At 39.5% G+C, this 17,885-nt stretch overlaps 1 protein-coding gene across 1 annotated transcript in view; it reads left to right on the top strand.

The window, feature by feature from the left end:
* CHD6 (chromodomain helicase DNA binding protein 6) overlaps window positions 1-17,885 on the top strand; it is a gene marked incomplete at both ends in the record, with an annotated part of 132,868 nt that overhangs the window by 43,669 nt on the left and 71,314 nt on the right. Inside the window, 8 exons of the mRNA XM_080716506.1 lie at window positions 630-692; window positions 1,351-1,409; window positions 2,035-2,152; window positions 9,794-9,880; window positions 10,058-10,192; window positions 14,074-14,195; window positions 15,698-15,941; window positions 17,338-17,514. Of these exons, the coding sequence (XP_080572632.1) occupies window positions 630-692; window positions 1,351-1,409; window positions 2,035-2,152; window positions 9,794-9,880; window positions 10,058-10,192; window positions 14,074-14,195; window positions 15,698-15,941; window positions 17,338-17,514 (1,005 nt within the window). The remainder of the gene's footprint in view (window positions 1-629; window positions 693-1,350; window positions 1,410-2,034; window positions 2,153-9,793; window positions 9,881-10,057; window positions 10,193-14,073; window positions 14,196-15,697; window positions 15,942-17,337; window positions 17,515-17,885) is intronic.

The following is a 17,885-nucleotide window of genomic DNA, read 5'->3' on the forward strand; positions in this document are numbered from 1 at the left end:
CTTCTGATTCTAAGGTTGTTTTTTTTTTTTTTTTTCTTTCCCTGTTACAGCTTTCTGAAAATTTTATGCAGCTACATTTAGGAAGTTTTTGCCGAGAAGGGAAGTTCCAGAACCAAGTTTAGTGATGCTAAAGACAGATCTGAAATTGAATCTGAAAACCAGAATAGTTTCTCCACTCATGTAATAGGGCTGTTGCCAGAGGTTAAAATCCTCCTCTTTGAATTCTAACTTAGCAAAATGTTTTATGATCTTAGATCACTTTGTGGGCTGATAGGAAGATTTCAACACTAGAATGTGAACTGTTGAATAAAATAATATTTATTGTAACACAAAATGAGCATCTCTAATCTGAAAACCTCAAATCAAAAATCTGTTTTTGAAACCTGAAATCTGAAAATTTTTTATGATCAACATGAAGTTCAGAAAGGTTTTAATTTGGAGTTTTCAGATTGGTTACAATAAACTGATAATCCATGCAAATACTACAAAATCTGAAAAGCTTTGAAACCAGAAGCACTTCTGATCCCCACGCATATCAGATAAAGGAATCTTAGCTTATAATTCTTACAGAGTTATTCTTTTGTACTGTGGTTCCAGTCACTACCTTTCTTTTTGATCTCTCTCTCCAGGAACCTCCGGAAGACGACGCAAACATCATTGAGAAGATCTTGGCGTCTAAGACTGTCCAGGAGGTGGGTGACCCAGTTCCTAGCTTTTTGTCACTTGCATAGACCACATGCTCTGTAGAGAAATATTTGACTGGAGGACCTAAAATGGCTACTCCTGGCAGGAGTGAGAACCTGTGAAGGATATTGTCTGGCTAGTCAACGCTTAATGTTTTCCCTATGGAGGATTTTAAATATCTAGAATGGCACAAATTGATAATTTTCTCCTTTATGATCCTAGCAAAAGTATGCTTTATCCCTTAGTTTTTATATCTCATTAGATTGTCAGGGGCCAAGAAAAAGAGATGGAAAAGGAGTCTTACTGAAAGCAGAGGGGATTTTTTTCTTTAGATATCTGAAGGCCATTGCAGAAATCCCCTAGGAAAAAAATCTTGAGTGACAGGAGTATGCTGATTCTAATGAGAACACAGATTTATCTTTACTTCTGAACACTGTCTGGGGCCTGGACCCTGTTAGGACACCAGAAAGTTTGTTTTTGTTTTGTTTTGTTTTTTTAGCTGTGTATTGGGCCTTTGGAAAACTTGAGCAACAGATTGTCAGGAAAAGGCCTGGAAAAATTAGTATGTCCTCAGAAATTGTTACTGAAACCAGGCAGAGGTTTTGATTTGGCTGTAAGGATGTCCACCTAGAATCTGGGCTGATAACTGCCTGTTCTTGGTTACAGGTTCACCCAGGAGAACCTCCGTTCGACCTAGAGCTGTTCTACGTTAAGTACAGAAATTTGTACGTCTGTTTTGTATATTATATGTGTTTGGATTTTATTTAAATAAAATTTCCTTTCCCTTGACACTTTATTATCTTCTGTATTTTCAGAAACTGGCCCCTAAGGCATGACCCACAGGTCTTGGCTGACTCGAACTCACCTTAGGCAGTAATGCTCAACTTTGAATCACCTGGAGGGTTTTTTAAAACTACCAAAAACCCCTTGCTGCACCCAAGACCAGTTGACTTAGATTCAGAGTGGGCCCCAAGAATTGTTCTTTAAAAAACTTCCTGGACAATTCTCATGTGCACGCAGGGTGGAAAGCCACAGTCCTGTAGTGTGTACTCTTTTTCCTTCGTGCCTTTTCCTCTCTCTCTCTACTCTGTCCACTTTCACTAGTGTGTATTTGACAGCCTGTCCTCTGCTCTGAGCCAGCCTCTGTAGTAGCTGCAGAGATCTGCTGTTTGGAGTGACCCCATCTCATGTGGCATTGCCCTCCAGGGCAAGCCTTTCTCAACAGTCTCCAGCAGTTTCACAACAGAGCACTCTGCAGCTGCTTTGTTACCCGGTCACCTGTTTATTGATGCCTGAAAGCTCAGCATTTACCAGCTGTGTGCTTGTCTCACGATTTGTGTCTTTGGATAGTTCCTACTTGCATTGTAAATGGGCTACTATGGAAGAGCTGGAAAAGGATCCTCGCATCTCACAGAAGATCAAGCGATTTAGGAATAAACAAGCTCAAATGAAGCACATTTTTACTGAGGTGAAACAATATTTACTGACTCATCTGACTGCAGCTTTTCTTGTAGCATTAAATACTGGGTTTAAATTTCTAAGTCCAGGTTGAAGTCTGTAGAGATCTCTTGCTTAAATCAAACTGGTGGGTATGTGCCTAGTTATAGCAAAACTAGTGTAGATTTAAGCCAAAAGAAGTAAAGTGACCACCAAGCTGTGAGGGTTAATTTTTGTAAGCTAACAATTTATGAGAACGTGCACCAGTAGATAGCTAGAGTGGAAACTATCACTCAAGTCCTCCCGGCCTGGTCCCTCTGGGGAAGGAAGCATTCCACAAAGATGCAAAATTTGAATGTAAAAACAAAGCCAAAAGTATTAGAACATACATGTATTTAAAGAAAGGGAATTTTTCAGTATTATACTTACAGCAAGAGGAAGAACAGATGGCTTTGAATATCAAACAAATCTATAATGGCCATATGTTCTAAGATACCACAAATAAGTCTTAGGTGAATAAATAGGAAATGTGGCTGTGTATTTTGTACATAAGCATTTTTTCCAGTTATGCACATGTGTTTACTCATAATGACACGCGTTCTTCTTATCCAGTAGGGGAGCCTTTGTATTTCCTCTCACACACACATTTAAGTTATACATATACATACATATGACAAGTAGTTTTAATGATAAGAATGCTCTTTAATACAATAAGAAAAATAACAACGCCCCAAATAGAAAAAGTAGACAAATTAACAGGGAATTTAGAAAGAAGGAAAACTTGGTCGTTATACATAAAAAATATATAGCCAGTTTCACTAGTAATCCAAGAACTGCAAATTAAAATGGTAATCTTAGTTTTTACTTATCAAATGTTTGAATGTTTTAGGAGACATCTAGAGTTAAAGCAGGTATTGTCCATTGCTGGGGAGAGAAGGTGACAGAGGGACACTCTGGTTCTCCCCGGATGGGAGCATAACTAGACCTGACCTATCGGAAGAGCAGAGCGGCGAGAGGCACCACACAGCTCCAAATATGCATGCATGTGGTCCCAGGAATTCAAAGAAAATTATCAAGTCTCTGCCCAAAGATTCAGTTATGCTAAAGAGTTGCTTATATTGATGAAAACTTGAAAACAAACAAGATGTGTTAGATAATAGGCATTTAGTAAAAATAATATTGGAGAAAATTATTAGTGATATACAAATATATGATTAGTGTTATAAGTTATTGCTAGTGGAAAATGTCAGGCTACAACAATATCTCAGACAATTCCATTTTAGGGGTACAGGAGAAAAGAAGCACCATAGAAAATGACTTGAATTAATATATGAAGATGTCAATGTCATTTTCTCTGATTGATGGGATCATGATAAATTCTATTTTCTTCTCCTTGTTTGGCATTTAATTACCACTTTTTTCATAGATAAGTTTTAAAGAAAAGAAACACTAAATCACCAAGAGTGCACTCAGATGCTACCCAATTGTAGTAAATTGCTGTGCATGCTCACCCAGCTCATTATCCACATTGGGCTCCTTTTCCTCAAGTGCAAAAAAAATTACTTTAGGATAATCCAGTCAACAACCCAATTTGAGGTCTTTCCTATTTAATCTAAAATTTTGGCCCCAGCCAGATTTTTAGGATAGTTTTTCATGATAGTTTCAAAGCTCCTATGAGAACTGTTTTTCATAGTCGTGTTCCTCTAATAAGTTTGTAAAGAAAGGTTTGGGCTAGATTTGGAAGAACCATTCTTGAAACCCCACTGGATATTCTGCATATTTCTTAGAACATTTTACTCATACCACTATTTTAGCAAATATTTTCAGTGTAGTGACTTGTTTATATGTCCAGTTCTTCCATTTTAAGCTCTTTTCCTCCTATTTCTATCACTGGTACTAACGAGAGTTCATGTTGGCGGGAAGAAAAATCTGTTGAGAAGATCAGAGATTACGGATGAGATGTAGTAGTAATAGTCTTTGATCTTGACCTAGTTGACATTTTTATTAATAACTTGGGAAAATTATGTTGTGATAAAATATGAACTGAATTTTGAGTAGAGCATCTTTATGCCATAATCTCCAACTGTTTTATGAGGTATCCAAGGCAGATGTGAACTCAAGAGGCTGTGAATTCCCACACACCACAGGGTTAGGGGACTTCTAACTAAAATCTCAACTCGAGTTCTGAAAACATAAACTTCCCAGCCATACCAGTGCTGGGTGAGCAAGTGACCAAAATCGAAGTCTAGGTTTGCCTAGATAGGAGAGGGTGAGTAAAATAGTGAAGTAAATGTGGTATCCTACATTGGCATTATAGGAATCTTTACAAAAATGGGGAAAGTAATTGGATAGCAGTTTAGGGAGAGAAGACACTATACTGCCAATTTAATTACCTGCAAGCCTACTGTGTGCCCAAACACACTAGCCCTAGACTGAATCACTCAAAGAGTGCTGCTGCACCTTGCTCTTCCCATCCCTCAGTTTATTTGGGTGTCAGCACTCAGTGAGGGGCTTTGCAAAGCCTGAGGGCAGCTGCAGGAGGAATGTAGTAGGGGTGGCACAGGGCAGAAGTCTGGTGAATGCCTAAGGAGATGTCCGATAATCTGAGCCTGGGCTCTGTAATCAAAGCACTGGGACTTCCTCCTAACACACACGTGTGCACACGTGCGCGCACACACGCACACACGCACACACACACACACACACACACACACACACACACACCACAACCAGGTGTAGAAGTTCCTTCAAGCTCATTTTCCTTCTGTGTACAGTGAACTTCATAGTCATAGCCTTACAGACTACCTATAGTTAAGTGACATAGTGTTTTTAGCTTTATTGAAGTACAATTGATGAAATCTATATATTTAAGATATACAACTTGACATTTGATACACATTGTGAAATAATCACCAGAGTCAAGTTAGTCAGCATAATCTTTATCTCTTCTACTTGCTATTTACTTCTTTTTCTTGAGGGAAGGACACTTAAGATCCACCCTCTTGCCATGAGGTAGACAGCCTCAGCTACTTAGTGAGGTCCTTTGCAACTCAGTGGGATCCTGTTTCAAAATAAAGAATAAAAAATAAGCCTGGAAGCCGGGTGTGGTGGTGCACACTTGTAATCCCAGTGCTTGGGAGGCTGAGACAGGAGGATTGCACAGGTTCGAAGCCAACCTCAGCAGGTTTAAGCGACCCTGTTTCCAAATAAAATATAAAATAGGTCTGGGGTTGTATCCTGGAGGTAGAAGGCCCCTGGGTTCCATCCCCAGTACCACCACCACCAAAAAAAAATGGCCTGGGGATATAGCTTGAAGATAGAATGCCCTTGGGTTCCATCCCAGTACCATAAGGGAAAAAGAAAAAAAGAAAAAGAAAAAAAAACAAAAACTACCCTCTTAGCAAATTTCAAGTATACAATATAGTATCTTTAACTGTCATCACTGTATTGTACATTGGCTCTCCAACACATTCATTTTACATAAGTAAAATTTATACCCTTTGACCAACATCTTCCTTTTACCCCTACCTCCTCCCTTGACTACTACCATTCTATTCTTTGCTTCTGTGAGTTTGATTATTTTATATTCCACATATTTTTTCTTTTTTTTTTTTATTGGTGCACTGTATTCATACATCATAGTAGGATACAAACTTTTGTAGACATACATGCACACTTTTCCTAGTCAGCCCCCACCCAATCCCCACCCCATTCTCTCCCTATCCCTCCCTCCCATGCTTGGCTTAGTAGTTGACATCTAGTATTATGGCACTTTATCTAAAATTAAAAATGATAATCTCACATAACAGTTTCATTTGTCTGATACCAAGCTTTTGATGACTTAAAGATAACATTTCAATATTTCTTTTTGCTTTCTTTCGTACTAGAGAATATTTTTTTCTATTTTTTAGGTGAAACTATCATATATTTATATATTTATTTTTCAGAAAAAAATCTATCCTAATATGGAATATGGAGTCTAGGTACCCAAAACGATCTTGAAAAAGAACAAAGCTAGAAGATATATATTTTCTGATTTCAAACCATATAAAGCTACAATAATTGAAACAGTGTAGTACTATTCTAAAGGCAGATATATAAACCATTGGAGTTAAATAAAAGCCTAGAGCTAAATTCTTCCCTATATTGTCAAGTTATTTTTGACAAGGTTTCCACGAACATTTGGTGGTGGAAATGATAATCTTTTAACTAAATATTGTTAAAAAATAATAATTACATGGAAAAGAATAAAATCGGACCCTTACCTAATCCCATATACAAATATTAACTCAAAATAGATAATAGACCTAAATATAAATCTTAAGACTATAAACTTTTAGGAGAAAATCTGGGTCATTAAACCTCACAACATTGAAATTGGCAGTGATTTCTTGGTTATGATTTCAATGGCACAGGCAACAGAGGAGTATACAAACTTCCTAAAAAAAAAAAAAAATTGTATATCCAAAGACAATGTAAACAGAGTTAACAGTTACTAATAGAATGGGATAAAATATTTCCAATTGCTATATCTGAAGGTATATTAATATTCCAACTAGAAATCCTAAAAATTAACAACAATAAAGGCAAACAATACCCTTTACAGATAGGTAAAAGACTAACATAAATAATGAATCTCCACAGATAACCAATCTTAATTGTCTGTTGGATGGAAACTCTTGTTTCTCTGGTTCTGGTGTGTGTTACCTATTTCTTCTTTGTAGTTAATCTCTTTGAGTATTTTCTCTCGTGCTGGTTTTGAAGACATAAATTCCTTCAGTTTCTGTTTGTCATGGAAGCTTCTTATTTCTCCATCTAATTTGATAGAAAGTTTTGCTGGGTAGGAAATTTTTGGCTGGAAGTTGTTTTCTTTCAGAGTTTGGAATATGTTACTCCAAGCCCTTCTGGCTCTCATGACTTGGTTTGGGAAGTCTGGAGTGATTCTAATTGGTTTGCCTCTGAATGTCACTTGGCCCTTTGTTTTTGTTGCCTTTAATATTCTCTGCTTGGCTTCCACATTGGTCATTTTGACAATTATGTGGCGTGGGGATCCTTTTCTCCAATTCTGTCTAAAGGGAGTTCTATAAGTTTCCTGGACCTTTGTATCAACCTCTTGCTCTATATTTGGAAAATTTTCTGCTATTACTTCTTTGAAGAGATTGTTGATCCCTTTGGTTTCACTTTCTTTTCCCTCCTCTATTCCAATTATTCTTAAGTTAGCTCTCTTAAAATGGGCCCATTATTTCTTCAATATCAGATTCCTGTTGTCGGATATTTTTTTCTAGATTAGAAACTATGAGTTCATTTTTGGATTGCTCATCTTCTAAGAGTGAGATTCTGTTCTCCATGTGTTCTAATCGGTTGTTTGTGCTTTGAATTGAGGCCTTTACTTCATTAATTGCATCCTTTATCTCTTTTTGGCTCTCTCTGAGTTCTTTTCGAAGCACCTCTATTATTTCTACAGTTATTTTCCTGATTTGATTTTCTAGAAATCTCTGACTTTCTGTTTTATCAGGTTCTGATGTTGTGGGGTTGTGGGCATTAATTGCTCCAGTATTATTCCTCTTTCCCATGATTTTGGATGTTTGTGCCTTCTCTGGGTTCTTCCCTTGGGTCACTATGACTTCCCTTAAGGTGTTCTGGATCTCGAGTCAGTAGTATCTCGGACCCCACTACTCCTTTACTGGGTTTTATCACAGAGTCTCCGACCCAGAGAGTCGATAGAGGCTGCTTTAGACCATGGGGGGGTGCTAGGTTGCACGTTCTCCTGTGGTGTGATATCTCTGCCACCGCCCCTCCCCCACTGGGTCAAGTCCCAGGGAGTACAGTACTGGGATTTCTCCTCTGTGGCCCGCAATTTGACTCACTGTTCTTAAGTACACAGATGTAGCTATACTGGATTCGGTGAATTTTCTGCTGCTGCTGCCGGTGGCAATATGGCGCCGCTGCTACGCCCTCGGCTATGGGGCTGGTGTTTTTCTTCTTGATTTTGATTTCTTCTGAATCCCTGCAGCGTGTGCTGAGCTCGGCCACTGGGAGCTTTAGATGCTCTCTGCGCGGAGAAATCCCTCCTGGCTGTTCTGCAGTGGCTCACCTCAGCTTGCTGTAGCTGTCCCGTGAATTCGCTGGTGCGGTCGGCAGTATGGCGCTGCTGCCGCGTCTGCCGCGTCCTCGGGCGCAAGGCCGGTTATCTCCTCTGTGGCTCTGTTCTCAGTCCGCTTTCTCTCTGGAGCCTGGTGATTTTTTGTTTCACTGGTGATGGTGTTTTCTGGCTATGAAAGGCGCTGATTTTGTGGTAATGGAGATTTGTTGTTAGCGGGGCTCTTAAGCCCCGCTTTTCTCGGTCGCCATCTTCCCGGAAGTCCAATATTCCACATATTAATGAGATCCTAAAGTACTGTCTTTCTGAATCTGGCTTATTTCACTTAGCATATTCATCCATGTTGTAAATGGCAGGATTTCCTTATCTTTAGAGGCTGAATAGTGTTCCATTATCCACTGACATGTGGGTGGACACTTAGATTGTTTCCATATGTTGACTAATGCAGGTAATAAATGGTACACTGTTTATGAACATGCTCACCATGGTGCCTGCCTCGTGACTGCTGTAAATATTCCATAAATATTACCTTTCTATATTGTTCAGAGGCCTGGAAACACGGCATGTGAGGAACAGTTGAACAAGCTTTTTTTTTTTTTTTTTTTTAATAACTCAGGGAGGAGATTGTTGAAGAACCGACTCTGGGGAGCAAGTCAGTTCCTTACCGCTGCCTAGAGTCAGCAGTTCACACTAGGGAGAGCCATTTTTGCAGTGGATTACATCTTAAAGGGCAGTAAATTTCTTAGCAGGAACAGTTGAACTAAGGGTAGGTTTGCCAGGAATGCTGTAAAACATATTGCTGTATTGAGTAGACAATGAAACTGGATAGCCCTAAAATGCTTCCTGCCTAAGAAGCAGTGAGAATATCCCAGCCAGCCAGAGGGAAGGTTTCCAGGTGGGGAAGGCTGAGGCAAGCTTTCAGGTCACACAGCTCTGGAACTTTGGTCACAGAGCCCAATCTCTTGGAGTCAGTTTCCTGTCTGTAAGGTAATTTTAGCACCTACTCCATAAGGTAATTTTGAGGCTTAAACAGCACTTAACATAATTCTGGACACACATTAAATATTCTTGAATTCTACTTGTTACTTTTTAAGTTAACTTTTTGAAGCTTAATCTGCATAAAATGATCAAACTCCAAGTATACATGAATCTTTCAAAATAAACATAATTGTGTAAAACCACCTAAATCAAGACACATGATCAGTGCCCAGAAAACCCCCTTCATACCTCTTCCAACATTAGCTATTACTGTTATTAAGGAGAAGAAAATATAATTCTAAGTTGCCAAGGGAACAAGGATCAATTAAAATAAAGGAAACCCTAGTGCTGATTCTTTGTACCTCATTGAAAGAAGCCCCACACTGGTTGGATCCTTTAGATTTAGTTGTGGAGTACAGGATTTGGAGATAGTGAAGGAAGGTTTTTGGAATGACTTTTTTTCTCAAGCGAACCCTTTCTGTCTGTGTTTCATGGTAGAGCACAGACAGAGAAGGTGGAACTTAAGAATAATTCCTTGGGTGTTGATCTGAGGGAAGGGAGATGCACTTCTTAATTGTCCTCTGTTTGTGTTAGCCCGATGAAGACTTGTTCAATCCAGACTATGTAGAAGTCGATCGCATCTTGGAAGTGGCCCACACCAAGGATGCAGAAACAGGGGAGGTGGGTGTGTCGCCTTTTGCTTTCCTGAAGTATCCTTCCTCCTTCCACGTTTTGCTGTTTTCTTAATATGTTGCCTTGTTGTAATGGTGTGCGTGTTGTGTCACATAGGATGGCAGAGTATGATTGGCTCCTTTAGTGAGTGGAAAGGACCCTACATTTATCTCCTGCTTCCCACAGGAGGTGACACATTACCTGGTGAAGTGGTGCTCCCTGCCATACGAAGAAAGCACTTGGGAGCTAGAAGAAGACGTGGATCCTGCCAAAGTGAAAGAATTTGAATCACTTCAAATTCTCCCTGAAATTAAGCACGTGGTAATGTATCTAGTGTCTAATGCCTCTACATGTCATTTTATGAGCTCGGCAGTTAACTGATGGCTGCTTGGCTGTGCTCCTAAGCAGTGTCTGTGATTTCTTACTTTCTCACCCCCCCACCCCCTCAAGGAGCCTGCAGTTTAGGGTGCTTTCCTGCCCAGGCCAGCCTTCTCCCTCGTCCGTGTCAGCTCTTTTGTTGCATGTCACATTTAAGATGTTTGGATGTGCGCTTAGATTTCTTGGTTGTGTGGCTGTCGTGTGGATTCAGTAAGATGGAATGTGTAAGAAACTGAAGAAGCTCAGTGGATATCATCTTTCCTGCTTCCTTTTATCTCTTGCTTTTTCAGTGGTCTCTTCTTTGTTTTTATCCTTTTCTTTCACTCAACCAGAATATGTTTAAGGGGGAAAATTCCAGTCCTTTATCTATAGATCCCTAGGACCTAGCAGAAAGAATATAGGGGTGTCACATTGGTATCCGCTGTTAAAGGGGGGAAGAATTGGGAGCAGAACCTTGTTAGGGTTCTGCTAACTTGGAAAGAACTTGTTGTTAAAAGACATAGGTATATGTTAGAATGATCAGTTTCTGTTAAAAAGAAAAAGAAAATCGCCACTACTTTCATTTGAAAATCTCTTACCTAGTTCCTTAATAGTATTATTCATTGCTTTTACTTTACTGGAAAGTTGGGATTCAGAATACTAGACCTCAACATTGAATTGAGATCCCTGTCAGAGTCCGTGCAAGAGCAGTGTATTGTTTCTGGCTTTTGTCATATGAAAGGCGTAAGTGAGGTATCCTAAGATGCAGAACTGTGACTAGAAACGTATGTCATTTATACTTTGCATGATCGATTATTAAGCTCTTCTTTTAACTCTCCTGTATATACTATTGTCTGTTTTTAATTCAATATTTTCAGTCATTTATTGAGCAGCTGCTATTGTTGATTATTCTCTGAGATACAGTAAGAAACAAGGTATAGGCTTTGGCCCCGGGAGCTCTCCATACACAGATAGAGCTCTAGCCGCACTGGGACGCATGGCGTGATACAGAAGCAAGCCAGGGTGGGAGCACGAAGGAAAGAGACTTGTCCTGAAGCTAATACCAGTTATCATCTAGAAGTAATTAGAACTCCTACCTGTTCTCCAGCCCAGCTCCCACCTGAGTCCTCGGCCTGTGCGCACGGGCAGGGGGCATGGCAGGTGGATTCCGGTGGTTCCACATTCCCTTACTCTGCAGAGGTGAAGCTGCTTTCCCCCATCTCTCAATGAGCTGTCGTATTATTTTATGTCTTCTTCCCCTAATTTATTTGTTCGTATTGAAAATGTACATTTTGAAATTTTATCTCAATTCTAAACTGAAATAGAAGCTAAAGATAGAATTAAATCTTTTTATATGTTCAGGAAAGGGCTGGCTCCATTGGTACTTCACCTGAATAACTTTTTTTAGGATTTTTTTTTTTTTTGTGTGTGTGTGTGTTACTGGGGTTCCTGGAAACCCTTCTACCTCCGGGTTACACTCCCAGACCTATTTTTATATTTTTTATTTGGAAACAGGGTCTCTTAAGCCAGCGAGGCCGGCTTCGAACCAGCGCGATCCTCCACCTCCCAAGCGCAGGGATTACAATCGTACGCCACCATGCCTGGCTTTTTTTAAGGGATCTTATTCTGGACTTTGAAATTTAGAAATGACCCTGCCAGTCTTGATGAATAGGACATTCAGTGTCTAAAAATCAACCAAAGAGGAGAAACCCAGAGCAGTCACTAGGTCAGCATGAGTGCACCAGGCAGTGGAGTAGAAACCCACAGTGAAACTCTACCATGTGGTATGTTCAGTGCCGGGAGCCAGCTACTGGAGTCACTAGGGACTAGGCAGCTTCCAGGAAGTCTCTCCACTGTGTCTAGTAGAATAGGGAAGAATGACTGGGTGTGGTGACACACACTTGTAATCCCCGTGCTTGGGAGCCGGAGACAGGAAGATCGCACAGGTTCAAAGCCAGCCTCACTGGCATAAGAGACCCTGTTTTCAAATAAAAAATATAAAATTGGTTTGGGAGTATAGCCCAGAGGTAGAAGGGTTCCATCCCCAGTACCACCAAAAAAAAGAAAGAAAGAAAGAAAGAAAGAAAGAAAGAAAGAAAGAAAGAAAGAAAGAAAGAAAGAAAAGGGAAGAATGCCGATGGATTGGGTTGCTTGGGCTTTGGGGATCCCAGCTGAAGGCCAAGTTCCGTAGACTAAGAAGATAATTTAAGGGAACAAAACAAAAAACTTGTATCAAAATATCTTCACTCAGAAGCTTTTGCTTTAAAAAAATATTTTATCGTATTATTTCTTCCTCTGTTTCTAAAAGCGCTTGTAACTATGTGCTGGTAATAACATTCAACAGAGTCCCATTTGAAAGTGCTTGTTCCAACCCCAGCTGAAGTAATTTTGTACTTAAGTCAGGATATGTACTTTTTTTTTAAAGACTATGAATAGCTTATACTTGGATATTTTTTGAAAATCTCACTTGTAGATGGTTTAGTTTTAGTTAAACTAAGTTTATACTTGAAGCATCGCAGTAATCCAGAGTAGAACTACCAGAGGCTAAAATTATCATGTAGAAAGCTACAATGCTAGAATTATCTTTTTGCGGGGGAGGGGCAGGTCTGGGGATGGAACCCAGAGGCATTTGACCTCCAAGCTACACCCCCTGCCCTAATTTTTATTCTTTATTTTGAACCATGTTCTCACTAAGTTGCAGAGGGCCTTACTAAGTAGTTGAGGCTATCCGCCAACCACGATCCTCTGGTCTGACCCTCCTGTCTCAGCCTCCCGAATGCTGGGATTACAAGCGTACGCCACCACACCCCCAGCTAGTATTGTCATTTATAACCATACGCATAGCTAGGAATTTTTTTTAAGATCTTGAAACATTCAGTTTAGGGGCTCAACTTGTCTATAAGTAAAATAATCATGTCTAAATAATTAAGTAAATAAAACTTACATCACGTCTGTCTAAATAATAAAAAATGAAGAAAATAAAACATAATCATGTCTGTCTAAATAATAATAAACTAAATATAAAACTTAGGAAATCTCAATACATAAAGATTCAAATTTTCCTCAAATTAATTAGTTCAACATAATTCTAATTAAAATTTCATCAAGAGTTTACAAGATTTGGATAAATTGATCCTTAAAGTTATCCAGAAAAAGAAAGGTAGAATAGCAAAGACATTTTTGAAACATAATTCCCCATCAGATATATAACTGTAGTAATTAAGAATGGGTTTTTTGCAGTAATAGACAAACAAGGCAGTGGAAATTAAGAGTCAAGTACAACACCAAGGCTATCTTGAAATATAATACACGATAATGTGGCATCCTATGTCTGTATTAGGAATTCATGCTTTATATGGAAAAATACAGTAGCAAGGCTACTCTGCAGAATTTAAGGAATTTGGAGTTGTGATAATAAACATTTTTGCCATATATGCTAACTTTGGAAATTAACCAGCACAGTATTTGACCCACTGTTCTCCTCCTGAGCTGATAGCTTAAACATAAAGAAATGGCAAAAAGAAATTCTATTTATAGAAACTGAAGAACTTGACTAATACTAGCTTGCAGAGAAATTAAATTATAAATGGGAATGATATCCAGGGTCCTAAGTATGACACTTATCAAGGTTTTAGGTAGATCTCTTTCTGTCTTAATTACTTAAAAAATGTATAGAAGCGTTCTTACTTTGGCAAAAATCAAGATAGTACAAGGTCTACATAGTACTCAGAAAATAATAAATGCAATTCAAAACTAGGCTCAGGATGGTGTTTGTGACTCACCACCTTTCTCAGAATTGTCTGTGCTATGCTTCTAATGTCTTTCTCTGTGTACTTCTTCCCTAGGAGCGACCTGCTTCAGACTCCTGGCAGAAACTTGAAAAATCTCGAGAGTATAAGAATAGTAACCAACTTCGGGAATACCAGCTGGAGGGGATGAACTGGCTTCTTTTTAATTGGTATAACAGGTGAGAGACCAAAACCAGCCCAAATGTAGCTAGAGAAATATTGCCTTATATTAGAAAACTAGCAGTAGCAGAGTAGTAAAGAGAGAAGCCCAGCCTCCAATTTAGAGTTAAGACTTAGTTTTCACTTTAAAAAAAAAATAATAATTTTATTAGGCCAGACATGGTGGTGCATGTTTATAATACCAGCATTTGGGAGGCTGAGACAGGATTGTCCTTCACAGACAGCCTCAGCAACTACTTAAGCCCTTTTTAACTCAGTGAGACCCTGTTTGAAAAATAAAGGGGAAAAAAAATAGGGCTGAGGGTGTAGGTCAGAAGTAGAATGCCCCTGGATTGCATTCCCTGTACCACCAAAGAAGAAAAAAAAAAACCTTTTATTGATACATTGTTATTATACATCATACCAAGCTTAAGAGTGACACAAATGTCCCATGCACACAATACTTGGCCTGTTTTCCTCTGGATCCTACTGCACTCCCTGTACATATCAGTGAGATTGGCAGTGATGCTTTCCTAAATGGACATAGCATTATTTGAACTCTTACTTCACTTTATGGTAGGTATTTCTCCAGCCAAAAGGAGAAGTGATCTTTAGACATCACAGATATTGTACCTGTGGAGGAGAGCAATCCAACCAAAAGTTAAGAATCAGTGCAAATGAAATATCTTATGAAGCTGTTTTCTATCTCTAAGTCTTTATTTTCTCTGGATCTGAATTCTAGCCCCCACTCTTCTAGTTGTTTGGGAGTCATAGGTGTCCTGGACTTGTGCTGTGACATTCAGTTTTGAACTCTGTGTCTGTTTCCTATCAGAATCCAGCTGAACCAGATGGAGTTTGAGAAAAGTAGTGATTTTAAGACAGTGTGTTGTAATGACAAACACACTTGGATAGGATTCTAGCATAGTCTCTGCCACTTAGGGTATTACCTGGAGCGCAGCTCACCCAGCCAGCCCAGGTCTTGGGTTACCCATCTGAACACTGAGCAAGCGGACCAGATGGTGGTCATATCTCTTTCAGGGCCGCAGCTCTCATGTGCAGTCTGATTCTGACTCACAAGAAGAAACCGATGTCTTTTCTTTGATAAGGAATTTATCATGTGGGTAAAAAAGTTTATCTTTTAATAACATACAAATGGTAGATGATAGAAATCACATAATTTAAAATATTTTTATTTTTACCTCGGCTTCTAGGAAATTTCTCATTTACCTAAACCAGCTTAGATTTAGGCTTTTTTTTTTTCTCCTTGTCTTAAAACTATTTTAACACTTTTAGTTTATATTTTAAAAGACTGCATATATGTTCTCATAAGTTGGCATAGTTCCATTTTGGAAGTAGGGTATGAATAATAGTAAAAATCAGTCTCGGTTTGATCTCTACTAACAGCCTTCACTGATGGCCATACAGGTCAAGGTGTAGTTCTGAAGCATTTGTTTAGTTATTGCTTTCCTCTACAACTTTGCTATGTTGGTAATGAGTTACCTATATTTCTTACCCTCTGCAGAAAAAACTGTATCTTGGCTGATGAGATGGGCCTAGGGAAAACCATCCAGTCCATCACCTTCCTTTCAGAAATATTCCTCCGGGGAATCCATGGCCCTTTTCTCATCATCGCGCCTCTTTCCACCATCACTAACTGGGAGCGGGAGTTCCGGACATGGACAGAGATGAATGCCATTGTGTACCACGGCAGCCAGATTAGCAGACAGATGATCCAGCAGTACGAAATGGTGTACAGAGATGCGCAGGTGAGCCTATCGTGAACTGCAAGGGCCAGGGACGGCCTGGGCCTTTCTGCCGCTTATCATCATGAGTTTCAGAGCCCCGCATCTTGAGTCACTGAAGACTTACTTTGTAGAGTCAGATGTTTGTTGGAACTGACTTCCTACTCCTTCCTTACAGTTTATTTTTATTTATGATAATACAGGATTGAAGGGCTTGCTTTCTCATCTCTGTGAGATATACCCACCCACCTTTTTTGGGGACATTGAAAGACAAGATTGGTTTATGAAGTTGACTTGATATGCAGATTTTTTTTTATCTGCAGTTGTTATGTGCTCTGTGGAGAAACTGAGAAGAAATAGTATACAGTGGACTAGCCAAGGAGTTTGGTGAGGAGGTGAACACAGTGGACAGAAAAGAAAGAGAAAACAGCTTTCATATTGTTAAAAGCACAACAGGACCTTTTAAGTTTTTGTTACATGTAATCACTTTCTGAGTATGGTTGTGTGTTGTCCTGGGCACTGGTATTTATTATAATTAAGCAAATTAAAAAAATAAATGACTCCACCGGGCATGGTGGTACACACCTATAATCCCAGTACTTGGGAGGCTAAGACAGGAGTATCATAGGTTTGAGGCTAGCTTGAGCAACTTAGCAAGACCCTGTTTCAAAACAAAAATTAAAAAGGACTGGGGGTGTAGCTCAGAGGTAGAGTGCCCCTGGGTTCAATCCTCTGTGCCACAAAAAAAGAACCAAAAAGAAAAAAAAAAAAAAAAAAAAAAAGAGGAGGAGGAGGATAAATGACTTCAATACAAGGAAAATTATCATGCGGTTCCATAGATAGCAAGAGATACCTGGAAGAAATTCCAGATGTGCTCTAACATGATGTAGCTCTGCTTTTGAAATTTGATGGCCACACCAAGGTAGGCTCAAATAACAAGGTGTGTCCTATCTGGTAGCACTTGCCCCAGGTGAATCGGGGTTATTACTTTGAATCTATTGCTACAACCCGAGTCACGGTATGAAATGACTTAAACCTGAAAAGTAGCAGAGGATCTTCTTGGGCCTTCAAGCTCCATGTGGTTTAGGTCAGTTCTGGGTGGGGATTCAGGAGTCAACCTTGTCTACTTTTCTAATAAATAAATGTAGCACCCCCTTGCGCTGCCTTCTGCACAGCTCACCCTTCTCACTTAGTAGGATACTTGCTCTCTCGCTTCTGTTTCATTGATGTTGTGAAGTCTCTCTCTTCTAAAGAGCAGGCTCATTCTTATGTTCTCTCCTTTCACATATGAGAAAAGCATTGTGTGTTGGCTTCTCCATTAGGCCTTAACAGTACTGCCCTCTCCAATCCAGCAGGCAGCTCATTAGCAGAGTCCTGTAGCCATAGTGTAAAGCTCTGCCTTCGGTTTTGTCATTCTCAGGGAAACCCCCTTTCAGGAGTCTTCAAATTCCATGTCGTCATCACAACATTTGAGATGATCCTGGCAGATTGCCCAGAGCTAAAGAAGATTCACTGGAGCTGTGTGATAATTGATGAGGCCCACAGATTGAAGAATAGAAACTGCAAACTTCTGGAAGGCCTAAAGCTCATGGCCCTGGTGAGTTAGCCAGCTCTTTACATAAATAAACACAGGTTCCTTCTACTCAGAGTGGCAGAAGTGTTCCTTAGCCTTGTCGCTTACTTGTCTGTAGTTCTTTTGCCACAGATTGATTCCCAGAGGGATTCAGGGAAATCTTAAATATGAAATTTGTGGCCTGCACATGTCACCTATTTTGGTTTGTTTCTAGGTCCTGAATGAACTGATACCAAAGATGGTGGCCTTTTAGTATTATTGTTTTGGAACAGTGACTGGACACACAATAATTGTAAAACAGTCATTTCAAGTGAACAAATGTTTTAGTTAACATGGAATTATTTCTGGAGTCAGTGATGTGAAAGAAAAGTTGATCCATTCAGTGACTACCCTTA

This window comes from Muscardinus avellanarius (genome assembly GCF_963383645.1).
Source record: "Muscardinus avellanarius genome assembly, chromosome: 19".
NCBI classification, from domain to species: Eukaryota; Metazoa; Chordata; class Mammalia; order Rodentia; family Gliridae; genus Muscardinus; species Muscardinus avellanarius.